Genomic DNA, 15,340 nt, shown 5'->3' with positions numbered 1-15,340 from the left:
TTATAGTTATAAATGTTGTAATCTCTTTTCTATGGTTCAGTGCGGCAAGTGCGGGATTATACAGTATTATTCTATTTTTATACTATGTTCTATAAAAGACAAGTGATTTATACTGTGGCTCCGTTCGAGTCTTTTAGATAAGAACGATAAGACCAATAATAATGATTAATGACAAATTGTTTAAATACGTATATTGTTGTATAATAAAATGAATCTGTTGTAATTTGGAACTAAACTCGTGTTATCATTCATGATTTTGAAGTTCATCAGTGCTGTTATATTGAATTATTGAAGTCCCTAATCCCTGTGATTCTGTGTTTGACTTTTGTAAACATTTGCCGACTAAAATGTCTTCTTCGAGTACTGAAGTGTGCCATTGTGGCAAAGCTAAGGCTAATTTAAACAACGTTAACTGGCAACGTCACATAAAAACTTGTTCCGTGAAAAAAATTAAAACAAAAAATAAATCTATCAAATCATTTTTTTCTCCCAAACCAATTGAATTTATTAATAATGATTCGGAGTTTAATGGTAAGTATTATAATTTATAAGACAATAAAATGATTATTATAGAATTTTATAAATCTAATGAAGACAAAATTATTATATATTTATTTATATTAAATTTATATTATAATAATATGAAAACAATTTTTTTTAGAAAACCTGCAGTCTTTTGTTGATCCAAAAAACATATTATTTAGACAAGAAGAAAGTTCTAATTATTCTATGATTACTTGTGTTGCTAATAGTACTGATTTGACTAGCAAGATAGCAATATCACAAGGTAAATGATTTATTTTTTATAAATTTGAAAATTATTTAATACCTAACTAACCTAATATTAATGTAATAGTATGATTTAATAACCATACCTATATAAACAGATGAGTGTTAACTGTTATAGAGTGATATTTCATACTTTATTTCATTTTTTATTTAGAAAATGAGTCCTTTGTCGAACCAAAAAACCCATTTGGACAAGAAGAAAGTTCTATGGTTAGTTGTGATACTAACAGTACTGATTTAACTAGCAAGGTAGCAATATCACAAGGTAAAATGATTTATTTTTTTATAAATTTAAAAATTGTTTAATAACTAACATAATATTAATGTAATAGTATGATTTAATAACCATACCTATATAAACAGATGAATTTTAACTGTTATAGAGTGATATTTCATACTTTATTTCATTTTTTATTTAGAAAATGAGTCCTTTGTCAAACCAAAAAACCCATTTGGACAAGAAGAAAGTTCTATGGTTTGTTGTGATACTAACAGTACTGATTTAACTAGCAAAGTAGCAATATCACAAGGTAAAATGATTTATTTTTTTATAAATTTAAAAATTGTTTAATAACTAACATAATATTAATGTAATAGTATGATTTAATAACCATACCTATATAAACAGATGAATGTTAATTGTTATAGAGTGATATTTCATACTTTATTTCATTTTTTATTTAGAAAATGAGTCCTTTCAGAAAATTTCAATGCATTATAATTTCATATACATAACAATTTTAGTTTTTTTGTTGCTTAATGCTTTATTTGAATTTTAACATTTAATAATTAAATAAATTGTTTTTTCTTAAATATTTATTTCATTTTATGGAATTATTTCTTATGCATATACTGTTGTGGGTGTAGATGTGAATACTGAATTTCAACAAGCATTATCACTTGTTAATCCAAAAGATCCATCGCTTGAATTACCCAAAAATAGACTAGAACTCAGAAATATTATTATTAGTGGTCCATATCAACCTCAAATGTCTTTTCCTAGAACATTAATTGGTCTACAATACCGTGGATTTCTAAAACATTATTATGATACTTATAAGTGGATTGAATATTCTCCAGTAAAAAATGCTGCATTTTGTTTTCCGTGTAGAATATTTAAAGGAAACAGCCTTAACAGTAGCCAAATTGATCTAGCTTTTTCTACTAGAGGTTATACAAACTGGAAAAATGCAACCAAAGCATTTAATAACCACCAAAAGTCCAAAGTTCATAATTATAGTTCAGAATCAATGTTTAAGTTCGTTGAAGGAAATTCAATAGATATTGCTATTGACGAAGGTAAAAAATTACAACTTAGTCAACAAGAACAGGAACGTCTTAAAAATAGAGACTTTTTTAAAAGACTTATTGACATAATAATATTGTTAGCAAAATCTGGAAAGCCTTTTCGTGGTCACGACGAAAGTGTTGGTAGTTTTAATAAGGGAATGTATAAAGAATTAACTAAATTATTATTAAAATATGATCCAATATTTAAAAACCATATGGAATGTGGACCTCGTAATGCATTTTACTCTAGTAATCGTATTCAAAATGACATCATTTTAGCTATTTATAATCACTTTCATAGAAAATTATCAGTCATTCTACAAAACAAAAAAATTTCAATTATAGCAGACGAAACTAGTGATGTTGGCCACCACGAACAAATGTCTCTAGTTGTTCGTTATTTTGATTCGAAACTAAATCAAACAGTAGAACATTTTTTATGCTTGCAAAGACTTACATCAGTCGATGCACAATCTATATTTGATAGTATAAATAATGTATTAATTAATAAATTAGGCTTAAGTTGGTCTTCTGTTATCGCTGTATGCTTTGACGGCGCGGCAACTATGTCAGGTTGTAACAACGGAGTTCAAGCAAAATGCAAAGAAAAAAATAATGCTTTAATGTAAGTTCATTGCTATGCGCATTGCTTGAATTTAGTTTTGGTCGATTCTATTGGCAGAAAAAATCGTGTGGTGTTTGATTTCTTCGGAACAATTCATCTTATTTATGCTTTTATTGAAGGTAGTTGCATTAGACATGCCATACTAGAAAAAGTTGCTAGACAAATAAATATAAAGCTTGTGACATTAAAATCTATATCTACCACTAGGTGGGCTTGTAGATCTGAAGCAATAACAGCTATAAAATCAAATTATTCAGTGTTAATCATTGCCATTCAAGAAATTTATGATTCAACTAAACTTCCAGATGTTAGAGCTAAAGCGCATGGCTTAATAATTCAAATGCAGTCTTTTAATTTTATATTTGCCCTTAATATGCTTGAATCAATATTATTAATTATATTAAAAGTGAGTTCAAGTTTACAGAGTAAAGATCTTGATCTCTTAGCAGCTGTTGACTTAATAAAATCTTTAAAACATACAATCACTCATTATCGATCTGTAGATGATGAATACAACAAAATATATGAAGAAACTTTGGAAATGTGTAATGAAAATAATATTGAAATTCCTCAGGTTAGAAAAAGAAAAGTGTGTAGTAAAAATTATGATAATCAGAGTAATCAATATTTTGAACAAACAAAAAAACAAGAAATGAAACATTCATGTTATTATTTTGCTTTGGATGAAATGTTGTCTGGTTTAAACAGTCGCTACAGTCAAGAAAGCCTTGAACTAATTGAAGCTGTAGGAAATTTAATTAATTTAAATCCTAGTGAAAATAACTTAAAATATTTAAACAATGTATTTGACACGGATATTAATGAACTAAAAGCTGAAGTTAAACTACTAAATAACATGACTAACACAGAAAAATTTACGAAAGGACAATCAACTAAAATAATCTATTATTGGTTACATTGGTTAAATGAAAGTGATCGTTTAACAATTTTCAATCAATTTTTAAACGTTTTAAAAATGTTTTTGATTGTGCCAGTCACTAGTTGTTCTTGTGAACGATCCTTTTCTAAAATGAGCATTGTGAAGACAAAGTTACGTTCAACAATGAATCAAGAACGACTGGACGCTTTGTTATATCTGTTTATTGAACAAGAAGTTACAAACTCAGTAAATTATGATGAAGTTATTGAAGAATTTAAAATGTTAATAGATGGACAACGTAGATTAGTTCTTTAAAATTAAAAAAATTATATTTTAAATACATTTTGTTCATCAGTACATTAAATATTAAAATAAATTTTACATTTCCTGATTGAAAATGCGTTTTATTTATGAATGTTTTAGTATACATACAAGCTTTTTTTATTTGGGGTGGGGGGAGTAGAGTAAATAGGTTGGTCAGAGGATGGGTGGTGAAAAAAAATAATAGCCACATCTGCTAGATAAGTCTGCGCACGCCTATGGAACACAGCTTATGTGTTGAATATGAAAATGCTAATGCTGATGATACAACGTTAGGGTAGGTAACTATTTTATAATTTACAATTTGACAATTAAATTATAATTTGCCCAAAATAACAAAATTCACAAAGTATTTTGAATATTTTTTTAGCTATTTACGGATAGTTGAAATTTTTGATTTTTTCCTTTTGAAACATCGATAAAAGAATTAGTCAAAAATCTTTAAAATGTAATAAAAGATTCCTTATTAGATGAAACTTGTCGTGATAAAAAAAAATCAAATTTTGTTATAATTTTTTTTTTTAACCATTTAAAGATAATTAACCATTTGAAGATCATATTTTTATACGAAATTCGTCAAAATCGCGAAAATGTGCAAGTTATTTTGTTGTTAAAAATTAATAAAATGAATACCTATGTTATTTATTATTATTAAATATATTATAGTTAAGTATTATATTATATATAATATATATAATAATACATATTATGTAACATAATCGATTATTTCAGTGTATAACATATAAATCACGTTTCGACAAATAATTTATGTTTTTATCTTATATTTAATTTTACGAGATTATTTCACATAATCAATTATTAAAGAAACAGATATTTTTTTTTACCTTTTACAGATCTCTTGAAGGACATAGAATTGTGAATATAAGTCATTTATTTTCTCAGATTCAAAATAACCGGCATGGACATTTGTAATGCTCGTTTTTAGATATGCAATTTCCATCTGAGCAACGTAGAGGGTATAGTTCAATTTTTAAATTCCGATGCAAAATGTGTGGTATTACGTCGATTATCACATCGGAAAATGAACACGACTCTAATTATTTGCCAATTAATAAAGCCTTAGTGAATGGCAGTATAGCTATTGGCACGGACGATTCCATGATATTATATTATGTCTTATATACCTTCTAATTTTTATAGCAACTTATTTTTTGAAATATAAACTATCTGATTAGCTCAGTATGTTATTTTTTTTCTCTTAAACTATAAAACAAACTGTATGTAGGTAGTAGGTATAAATCGGTTGTTCTATTAGTGAAAATAAATATTTTTAATTTTACTACAGGAATTGGTCATGCCCAACTTACTGAACTTTCCGCCTCAGCTGAAATTCCATTTTTGTCATCAGTAGGGTATTTAAATAATTTGTCATTGGTTAGTCAGTCAATTCAAGATACTGCTTTAGAGCAAATTATTCAAGCTGGTAGAGAAGAACGGCGATTGGCGATAGAATGTGGCAATGTGGACCAAGACGGGGTTCCTATGTGCACTGTTATTGCAGACGGTCAATGGTCGAAAAGAAGTTATAAGACTAAATATAATGCGTTTTCAGGAGCAGTACGATTACATTTTATATTTTTATAGATATAGTATTATTGTTATTTTTTGTCTTTTGTTTTTAGGCTACTATCATTGGTTTTAAAACTAAAAAGGTATTATTTCTTGGTATAAGAAACAGTTATTGCTGCATTTGTCAACGAGCTTTAGCCAAAAAAATAGAACCCAATAATCATAAATGCTTCTTAAATTGGAAAGCATCTTCAACGGCAATGGAAGCAGATACAATATTGGAAGGATTTTTGAATAGTATTGATATGCATGGTTTAAAATATAACAAACTCATAGGTATAGATATAAAATGTAAAATTTGTTATTATAAATTAGTAGCAATAACAATAATAATTTGGTCCTATAAGGTGATGGTGATAGTTCCGTAACTAAACGTCTAAATGAGGTATTGCCGTATGGAAATGATTTTAAAGTTAAGAAAATTGAATGTAAAAATCATTTGCTCAGAAGTTACATTATAAAATTATCAGCCATTGCGAAACAGACTATCCTATTTCGATTAGGAAGCATATTTTAACAAATATTGTTCGATTCCGCTCAGATATAATAAAGGGAACTAAACATTACATCGAATCAGGGGGGCTATTCAGAAACTCATACGAAAAAGATCCGATACGAACGATTCACACGATTCATTTTCGTATACGAATGGAAAATAGTATTCACAAAACATTTATATTCTTATACGAATCTGTGATCCGTATGGGAATAATTTTCCCATGATGAACAGCGGCAACGTCGCAATTTTTTTTTTTTTTCATGGAAGAAAAAACTATTTGTATTGTTGTACGTAACATTTCCCGCGTTTCATTAAGTTTTTTCTGTTTTGACCGTTAATTGGATTTTTTTTCAAAATGTCGGTAGAAAAAAGATTTAAGTCTAAGTCGGTGACAAACGACCAAAAATCAGCTATGGTCGATTTTTTGAAAAACCACGAGGAATTGGCTAAAGGGAAACATTCCTCTACCTTCACACAAGCCATAGCAAGGCAACAGTGGGAAGAATTATCGGGAGTATTAAACTCAATTCCGGGCCCTATAAAAGACTGGAAGGCCTGGCGCCGGGTAAATTAAAAATGTTTAAGTAACTTCCACAAATTAATTTTACATAAAGGCATAAAGCTGCACACTTGTCTTATTGAATAAAACATATATAATATTATATAATTATAGGTATCTATTTAATAAATATACATATTTGACTTATACATTTAGTCTAACTTTTATTCATGTTAAAAAGTATCTATTTAACTATTTTTTGTTGCATCATTTTGTTAGGAACCTCTGATATAAAGGAGTATAGAGTATAGATTATTTAAAAGTTTTTTGTTATGTATAAGAATTCCATGTACTGGTTGCCCAGCGAGCAGACCGAGCAGCAAGGAATTTGTTGAGACAAGCATTCTGGATGAATATCGAGCCCGGCCTGCCGATGGACGCCTTTTCAGTAGTGTTAAGACAGTGCTAGTGTAGAGTATAGAGTTAATGTGCGGAACCTCATTTAAATTGTATGCAGATCATCTTTTATTATCAATAAATACTTTTATTCATTTTTTTCGGTAAATGGTGTTATTTCTTCGCGTGGCGTACCGTTCAAAACAAATACACGATTGAGTACCGGAACACAGTACGCACTCAAAAATTTACCTAAAATGGCATTTAATGTATTTTAAATTTATATTACACTTTAAATTAGATTAGTACAGTACACAATATAATACAATAATATAACATACTTATACTAATATTACTAATATATATAATAATATAACATACTATTACTAAATTATTACCAGATGTCAAGACAAAATATAGGATTTATTGTTAAGGTCAGTATGGATTAACTATAACATTACTGTTTACTAATAAAACTCTTACATAAATACTTATTTACATAGTGCATTTTTCATAATATAATAATACACAATTATAATTCGTTATATATAATTATAGACATGGCAAGATCTAAAGGCTGATGCTAAAAAAAACAGGCACAAATAAATGAAAATTTAAAAGGTACTGGAGGCGGGCCATCAACAGCTGGATCACTTGATAGTTTAAGTGAAACGGTGGTTGGCATGATAGGTGTAGTGCCTATTTCTGGGGACCCTTTAATCACGGATTATCCAATTTGTTTTGACTTTGATTCCCCAAACAGGTAATTTATTTTAATAATATTAATATAAAGAGTTATTCGAATTAATTTACAGTTAACTAATTAGATACTATGTTATAGACAACAAAACCAACCATTAGTTATCAATGTACCAAATGATGACAAATTAGATGAATTGGATTCAACAAACATGTAATATAACAACATTTTAACTTAATAATAATAGTGATATGTACTGTCCCTGAATTTTTTCATTACATTTGTTTTAAAAATAATGTAGAACAACAGTTACATGACATGAATAATGCATGTAATTATTCACAAAAAAAAAAAATAAATAAAAATTTCACTTTCATTCTACAATTATTATAAAAGACAGAGTTAAAGTATAATTTAAGAAAGATCAGGGGTTACCTATGAGTCAGTATTGGACATGAGTAAAATAACAATTTATTTAAATTTAAATTGTGGTGTTGAGATTTAATTTAAAATATAAGATATTACCTAAACATGTTAATAGTAGGATCCAGTACATGTTAATTTTGCATGATCCAAACATTTTTAACATTTACTAATTTTTCATTTTTAGTTTAGTCACTGATTCATTAATCGCTAAAGAAGCATTAGAGATACAAAAATCTCCCAGTTTTATGGATGTATCAAAGTATAATTTACATTTAAAGTGTAATTAGATCTAAAAATATATTAAAATGTTTTATTTTGTTTTTAAAGTGATGCTCTTATAAATACCGAAAAGGCGGAATCTAGTCGAGGTGTTAAGCGTTCTTTGGAAAATAAAAACCAAGAACCAGACCAAAGGCAAGTGTTCCGTACTGATATTATTAGTATTTTCAATATATTATAAAATACATAATAAACCAAAAAAATTTTTAATTAATTAAACGCTCATAAAAGTACATTATACATTTTTAATAATTCAATTTAATTAATTTTATAGTAACATTTTGATGTATTCTAATTGCAAAACAAAATAATTAATTATTTTAGTGGAAAGAAAAATGAAACAAAAAAAAAACAGATTAGATAGAACGGTAACTGCTGTAGGGGTGTTGGGCGAGGCGAGCAATGAGCGAAATGAAATGCTGAAAAATTATTATGAAGCCAAACTAAACCATTTAAAAACAATGGAAAAACTTAAAGAAAGATCAGTCATTGCAAAAGAAAAAATTGCCAATGCACTTCAAAAATTAATAACTGGTGAAAATGAATAAGATCTTTAAATAATTACCTAAACCTTTTCTTTTTTTATTTTTCTTATAATGATAATATGTCTTTTTCTATTTCTTAATACCTAATATATCTATATCTACACTAACTGAATAAACTTACCTAACTAAATCTACCATAGAAAAATGATTAGTTACTTATATTTAAAATACTAAAAATTCCTAGCTAAAATATTTAAATTATAAATTTTTCATTACAATAGATATCAATTTCTCATATTTTTTTCAAAGTATGGCTTACAAGGAGTTGTAGTTTGTAGATTGCACACATATTGTTACAATTCCACCAAAGAAAAATAGTGAATTATATCCAGAACATATCTATGTCAATTGTAAAGGATTTCATTCAATCAATTATCAACTTGTTTGAACATTTTAATTGAGGTATCCAAATACATCCATTGTTCTCACATTTGGAATGAAGTAACATGAAAACAGTCATGACAAGCTTGCATAATCAAATTTTTACTTCACAATTTTGTTAGGTTGTAAATACTGCAATACCTAAAAAATGGTTATATGTATTAATTAGATAATGACAATTTTCTCATAACTGAAGGAGACTGTGTATGCTTTACAGTCATGATTGTTAACACCATTTTTAAATTTTTAAATTAATACACCAAAATACCAGTTCAACGAGGGTTTACCATGCAACATTCACCATTAAACGCTGTAATGGAGTTTCCAAATTGCATTTTCAGTAATTACACTATTGATTTAATAACATTATAAAATCAATGGCTATACACATATACACACATTAATCTTAACAGAACTTGCATTTATAATTATTGTAACCAAATATCGAGCCAAATATTGTTTAATCATTTATTGACACTGTCCTCTCCTCAAAGATATAATATTGCATTATTTGCCTTATCAAGGCTTTAAAATAGTATTAATATAAATTGTGTTACAAATTTGAGTATTGAAGAAAACGTACCATTCATTGATGAAGATTTAAGTAGCACAGTAATCCGTGAACAAACCGCGAGGATTTAACTATCCAAACGGCAAACATTCGTATATCACGAGGCGGCTCTCCAATTCAAGAATTCCACAATTTCCATATAATGTAATAAATGACACGATGTGTTTCTGTGTTATAGAGCAGACGCCAGACATTGATGTAACAATGGAGCAACTGATTTACTGATCACACATTTATGAGAGTATGAAGTACCAACTAAAAACAGCCAGAACGCCAGTTTGAACCGATGACACATGACCGGGAAATTACGTTTTAATAGTAGTTAATACACAAACACTACACTGCACAACAAAGACACGTATTATATTATCGCAGTATCGCAACACGTGGTCATGGACAATTCATCATCCAAACGGTGGAACGGACGAACGTTGTACGCCTACATAGTAATGAAATTACGGAAATATGGAAGACCGAACAATATTGATTGTATATAGTGATTGTATTATACCACAGGGCACAGAATCAATTATACTGCTGACTAGCGGCTACACTGCTGCAGCAGAGCTATGTAGACGGATCATTAATATTGTGCCTTGGGGCGACGTGGTGCAGGGGAAGAACTGTATAGTGTATCGGCCGGTTACTGCTTACACGTCAGGGTGGCCAACGTTGGTACAATGGTGACCAGAATGAATCTAAATAATATGGGATAATATGTACAGTTTAATCAGCTGTGACCTGTGTTATTAATTAGTTATTAAAATTAAGATGAGTGGAGGTAACTTTGTAAAAAATATATAATATATCAAAACAATAGTTAGTTCTCACATAGAAATAGAATAGAGATTACTCAATCACAAGTTATTTTAGTTTGTAAAAAGTCTGTTAACAATGTTTTGACGGAAACGAAGGCCGGCCACAAGTTCCGGGTTTTGCCTACTTTGTGACATTTCTTCATTGTCAACAGCTTGGTAAATTCCAAAATCATCATCCTCAACCTCTTCATTAATTAAAGGTACATTTTCTTCAATACACAAATTGTGTAACACAACACATGCCAACACTATTTTTGAAGCCTTGTTGGGTGAATAATGCAGTGTTCGATCTTTGAGAAGACAGCTTTAATAAGTAAACAAAAATATTTGGTTACAATAATATTAATATTTAATAGTGCCTGATAAGGTTAATGAGTGTTATAATGTGTAGCCATTGGTTTTTATAATATATAATATTATAAAATCAATGGTACCCTCGATGGTACCTATATAGCTTACCGAAAACGCATTTTTAAAACTCCATTACAGCGTTCGATAGTAGATCTCGCACGACAAAAAACTTCATTGAACCGGTATTCCGGTGTATTAGCTTCGACGTTTAAAAACGGCGTTAACAACCATGGCCGCAAAGCATACCCAGAGTCTCCTTCAGTTAACATAAGAAAATTAGTAAAGTAAAAATAGTTACAAACAATACCTATTGACATTAAAACAACTTTTTAGGTTGTGCAATTTTTACCTAACAAAAAGTATGAAGTAAAACCTCGATCATGCAAGCTTGTCATAAATGTCTTAACGTGACTTTCATTCCATATGTGGGAATCATGGGTAGACCCTGGCCATCGGGCTGACACATTTAAAATACGTAAATTGACATCACATATCTTCAAACATCAATAGTTCAAACAAATTAATAATTAGTACCTACGTATTTATAACGTATAAAAATGCATAGTTGAATGTAATCGTAAATAAATCAATTATTAATACGTATGCCAATTATCTTATTATGATTTTAATAATACTAACGAGTTGAGTATTAATTGAATGATATCCTTTACGATTGACGTAGATGTGTTCGGGATATAACTCATCATTTTTCTTTGGTGGAGTTATAGCAATATGTGTACAATCAATAACACCAACAACTCCTTGTAAACCATACTTTGAAAAAAATCTGAGAAATCGATAATCGATATCAAATGTAATAAAAAATCAATGATTTAAATATTAAAGCTAAGAATTTTGAGTTGTAGGTACCTAGTACGCACATCATCCAGCTCACTGAAATTTCTAGGAAAATGAACAAATTTATTAAATATGGCCGGATTGGAAAACGCATTTGTCACTTCTTCAATAATCCTACTGACTGAAGGTTGAGACACAGATGCATGTCGATTTTCACCAACATCCATCTGGTAACTTCCAGCAGCAAAAAATCGTAAAGCAATAATAACCTTAAAAAAATTCGTAAAATGCATACAATACCTATTGGCTATTATAAACTTTTTGTTAAACTGTATTATTGTTTATAATAGGTATGTATATTAGTTTATCATTGATAAATTATCAATAATAGTCATCACGACTTATTATGTGCCTATTATAGTCACTTAATAATTATACAGATACCTTGTTATATATACTCATAGCCCCATAGGCTATATGCAGTGGCGGCGTTACACGCGGGGGCCAAGGTGGGAAAATGCGCCCTCCCCAAAATTTGATTTTGCCCCTCCATTGCCCCCCTATAACTTAATGTTAAAAATATACAAGTAAATAAATAAATAATAAATTATTATTAATAAATAAAATGGAGGATATTTGAAGTTTAACTGTACCTAGTACATTTGTGATAATAATAAACTAGATATACCTTTTTTTTTATTTTTTTTATTTAGAAATATAACATATCATTATAACCGAAAAATTTTCAGCAATAGATACTTTCTTGAAAATATGGTAACCTTGAAAAAAATTGACAGGTAAAAAACGACTATACAAAAAATGGCAAAAGTCGTAATTTAAATGTTGGTTAATCGCTGCAGCCATCGGGTATCATTGTACTAACAAATCTAACTTAAATATCATTACTTATTTAATAAAGTTATTAAAATTACTAAATCAAAACCGTAAGTGCAAAAATTAATATAAATGTAAATAGTTTATTTCCACAAACGTGCTTTTGAATTTATATTTATATTTAGAGACTGCAGCAATTAGTTTAATACATTTTAACCAAAATTAACGTTTTTCACCTTATCGTTGTTTTGGGCGAATGTTAGTTCCTACACGATAAAATAAGGTACATATGTAAGTTCCTACACAGTAAAAAACAGGTACACGTGTAAGTTCCTACACTAAGTATATTATAAGTTATCAATCTAATATCAGTTATATCATATTATACTACTTTCATACATTTTAACCCTTTATTCTATATAATAAATAATTCTTTATAATATTTAATAATTTACCTAATAATAATTCATCATTTATTGTAAAAAAAAATATAAGTAGTGCATTTTATATAATATTTAATAATTTTAAAAATAATAGTTGTAGTATAATAATAATTCATCATTTATTGTAAAAAATATAAAGCAGTGCATTCTATACAATATTTAATAATTAACCTAATAAAATAAATATTAGGTATCAATTTAATAATTTTAATATAATAAAACAATAAAAAAAAAAATATTATATTTTATGAGGTTTATTTCTGAAGCTTATAGCTTTAACGTAGTCATATTGATTAATTTGTTTAGTTGAATATTCTTTTATTTTTTGATTTATAACATTTTTTTTTCGGCATGTTTTTGACTTATTTTAATTACTAAATTACTCTCAGTTGTTCTTATTTTTATGTATGTATTAACTTGAAATAATTTGAGAATTTCGATAATTTTAAAAATATACGGATGTTGATGATAAAAATTTGAATTAAAATCCGAATGAAAATTTTCGCATGCGTTTGTCGTGTGTATTCTATCAGAAGATTGTTAAGCCCATATTTTCGGTGGAAAAATACTATTATTTTTAATATAACTAAATTATATAAATTAAATTAGATAGATAGCTTATAAATTATATATTATACAAAATAAAGGGTTAAAATGTATGTCCGTGAAGTTAGCCGCCCAACATTACCCCTCCTAACTCAAATTTGGAAATCTTTTAGTAAGTCATTAGTAAGTATTTGTAAGCACAAAATCAGAATTTGTAAGTCAACAACTTTCGATATATCCCTGAAAGTTTAGCCAGCCGGGTCACTTCAACTTTTTAAAAAAAATTTTTCACACCTGCAAAGCGTTCCATTAGTAAGTATTTGTAAGACCAAATTCGAACTTGAAAAAGTTGTTATTCAAAAAGTTTTGGTACCCTAAAGTTTGGCCAGCCGGGTCACTTCAACTTTTTAAAAAAAATTTTTCACCCCTGCAAAGCGTTCCATTAGTAAGTATTTGTAAGACCAAATTCGAACTTGAAAAAGTTGTTATTCAAAAAGTTTTGATACCCTAAAGTTTGGCCAGCCGGGTCACTTCAACTTTTTAAAAAAAATTTTTCACCCCTGCAAAGCGTTCCATTAGTAAGTATTTGTAAGACCAAATTCGAACTTGAAAAAGTTGTTATTCAAAAAGTTTTGGTACCCTAAAGTTTGGCCAGCCGGGTCACTTCAACTTTTTAAAAAAAATTTTTCACCCCTGCAAAGCGTTCCATTAGTAAGTATTTGTAAGACCAAATTCGAACTTGAAAAAGTTGTTATTCAAAAAGTTTTGGTACCCTAAAGTTTGGCCAGCCGGGTCACTTCAACTTTTTAAAAAAAATTTTTCACCCCTGCAAAGCGTTCCATTAGTAAGTATTTGTAAGACCAAATTCGAACTTGAAAAAGTTGTTATTCAAAAAGTTTTGGTACCCTAAAGTTTAGCCAGCCAACATTATTTAATGTTTAATAATTAAATTATACTTTGATATAAATTAAGATTAACTTACGTGTTTTCCGTGTACTGAAAGTAATAAATACTGAAGTAGTGAAATAGGGCATACCTACGTGGCAAACTAAAATACATTTTTTTTTAAATATTCTAAATAGTTATTATTCTGAATAATTGTTGGAAAAGTTTACCTTTTTTTTAATTTTTGTTCATTATTTAATATTTGTAATTATTAATAATTTTTTAATGTACTAGAATTAATCACATCAATGATAAATTTAAATACAATATATCATAATATAATATAAGTTTTGATTTTTATAATATGTGTTTTTAATTCTCTTTATCATTAATTTATTAAAATTAATTGGTGTATTAAGTGAATTACTTGTATCTACTGTATGTATTAATTGTATATTTTTTTTTATTAAATAACAACAAAATTAATCAAGTACCTCTTTTTAATTATTCTTTTTATGTAAAACATCAAAAAATCTTAAAACATAAAATATTTTTAAATAATTCTATCATATTCATATAGTATACAAAATTGCACCAATATTGTGGATAATACTTGTGCGAGCTACTGTAACTTTATTCTGTAGATCATTGTAAGCTTCCCATGCACCATCGTTTCTTCTGCATACACATACATAATGACCAATGCTCTTCGAATTTAAGGCTCCACTGTATACAATTGCAGCTCTTAATATCAGTTTTTTTTCTAGGTTAAGAATAATTGGTAAATTCGTGACAGACGCTTTTGTTATATCACAGTCGATCCATAACTGATTTCCAATTTCTATAGTCACTTCATTTTCCTTCACATTTTCTG

At 28.1% G+C, this 15,340-nt stretch overlaps 2 protein-coding genes and 1 pseudogene across 2 annotated transcripts; 2 read left to right on the top strand and 1 right to left on the bottom strand.

The window, feature by feature from the left end:
• Positions 1 to 661: 661 nt before the first annotated feature.
• LOC126552993 (zinc finger MYM-type protein 1-like) lies at positions 662 to 3,436 on the top strand (the record flags this gene model as incomplete). The annotated part of the gene is made up of 7 exons (XM_050208196.1): positions 662 to 787; positions 944 to 1,054; positions 1,209 to 1,319; positions 1,657 to 2,239; positions 2,381 to 2,704; positions 2,762 to 3,278; positions 3,413 to 3,436. Coding segments are annotated over 7 exons (1,796 nt in total), but the record flags the coding sequence as incomplete, so codon positions are not given.
• Positions 3,437 to 6,349: 2,913 nt separating this feature from the next.
• On the top strand, positions 6,350 to 10,016 carry LOC114120314 (uncharacterized; annotated as a pseudogene).
• A 612-nt stretch (positions 10,017 to 10,628) lies between these two features.
• LOC126552992 (putative nuclease HARBI1) lies at positions 10,629 to 11,734 on the bottom strand (the record flags this gene model as incomplete). Its single annotated transcript, XM_050208195.1, has 4 exons — positions 10,629 to 10,913; positions 11,069 to 11,216; positions 11,310 to 11,454; positions 11,600 to 11,734. Coding segments are annotated over 4 exons (681 nt in total), but the record flags the coding sequence as incomplete, so codon positions are not given.
• Positions 11,735 to 15,340: the final 3,606 nt, after the last annotated feature.

The sequence above is a fragment of the Aphis gossypii genome, unplaced genomic scaffold (assembly GCF_020184175.1).
Source record: "Aphis gossypii isolate Hap1 unplaced genomic scaffold, ASM2018417v2 Contig00036, whole genome shotgun sequence".
In the NCBI taxonomy this organism is placed as follows: Eukaryota; Metazoa; Arthropoda; class Insecta; order Hemiptera; family Aphididae; genus Aphis; species Aphis gossypii.
This window is presented reverse-complemented; position numbering and strand designations above follow the sequence as displayed.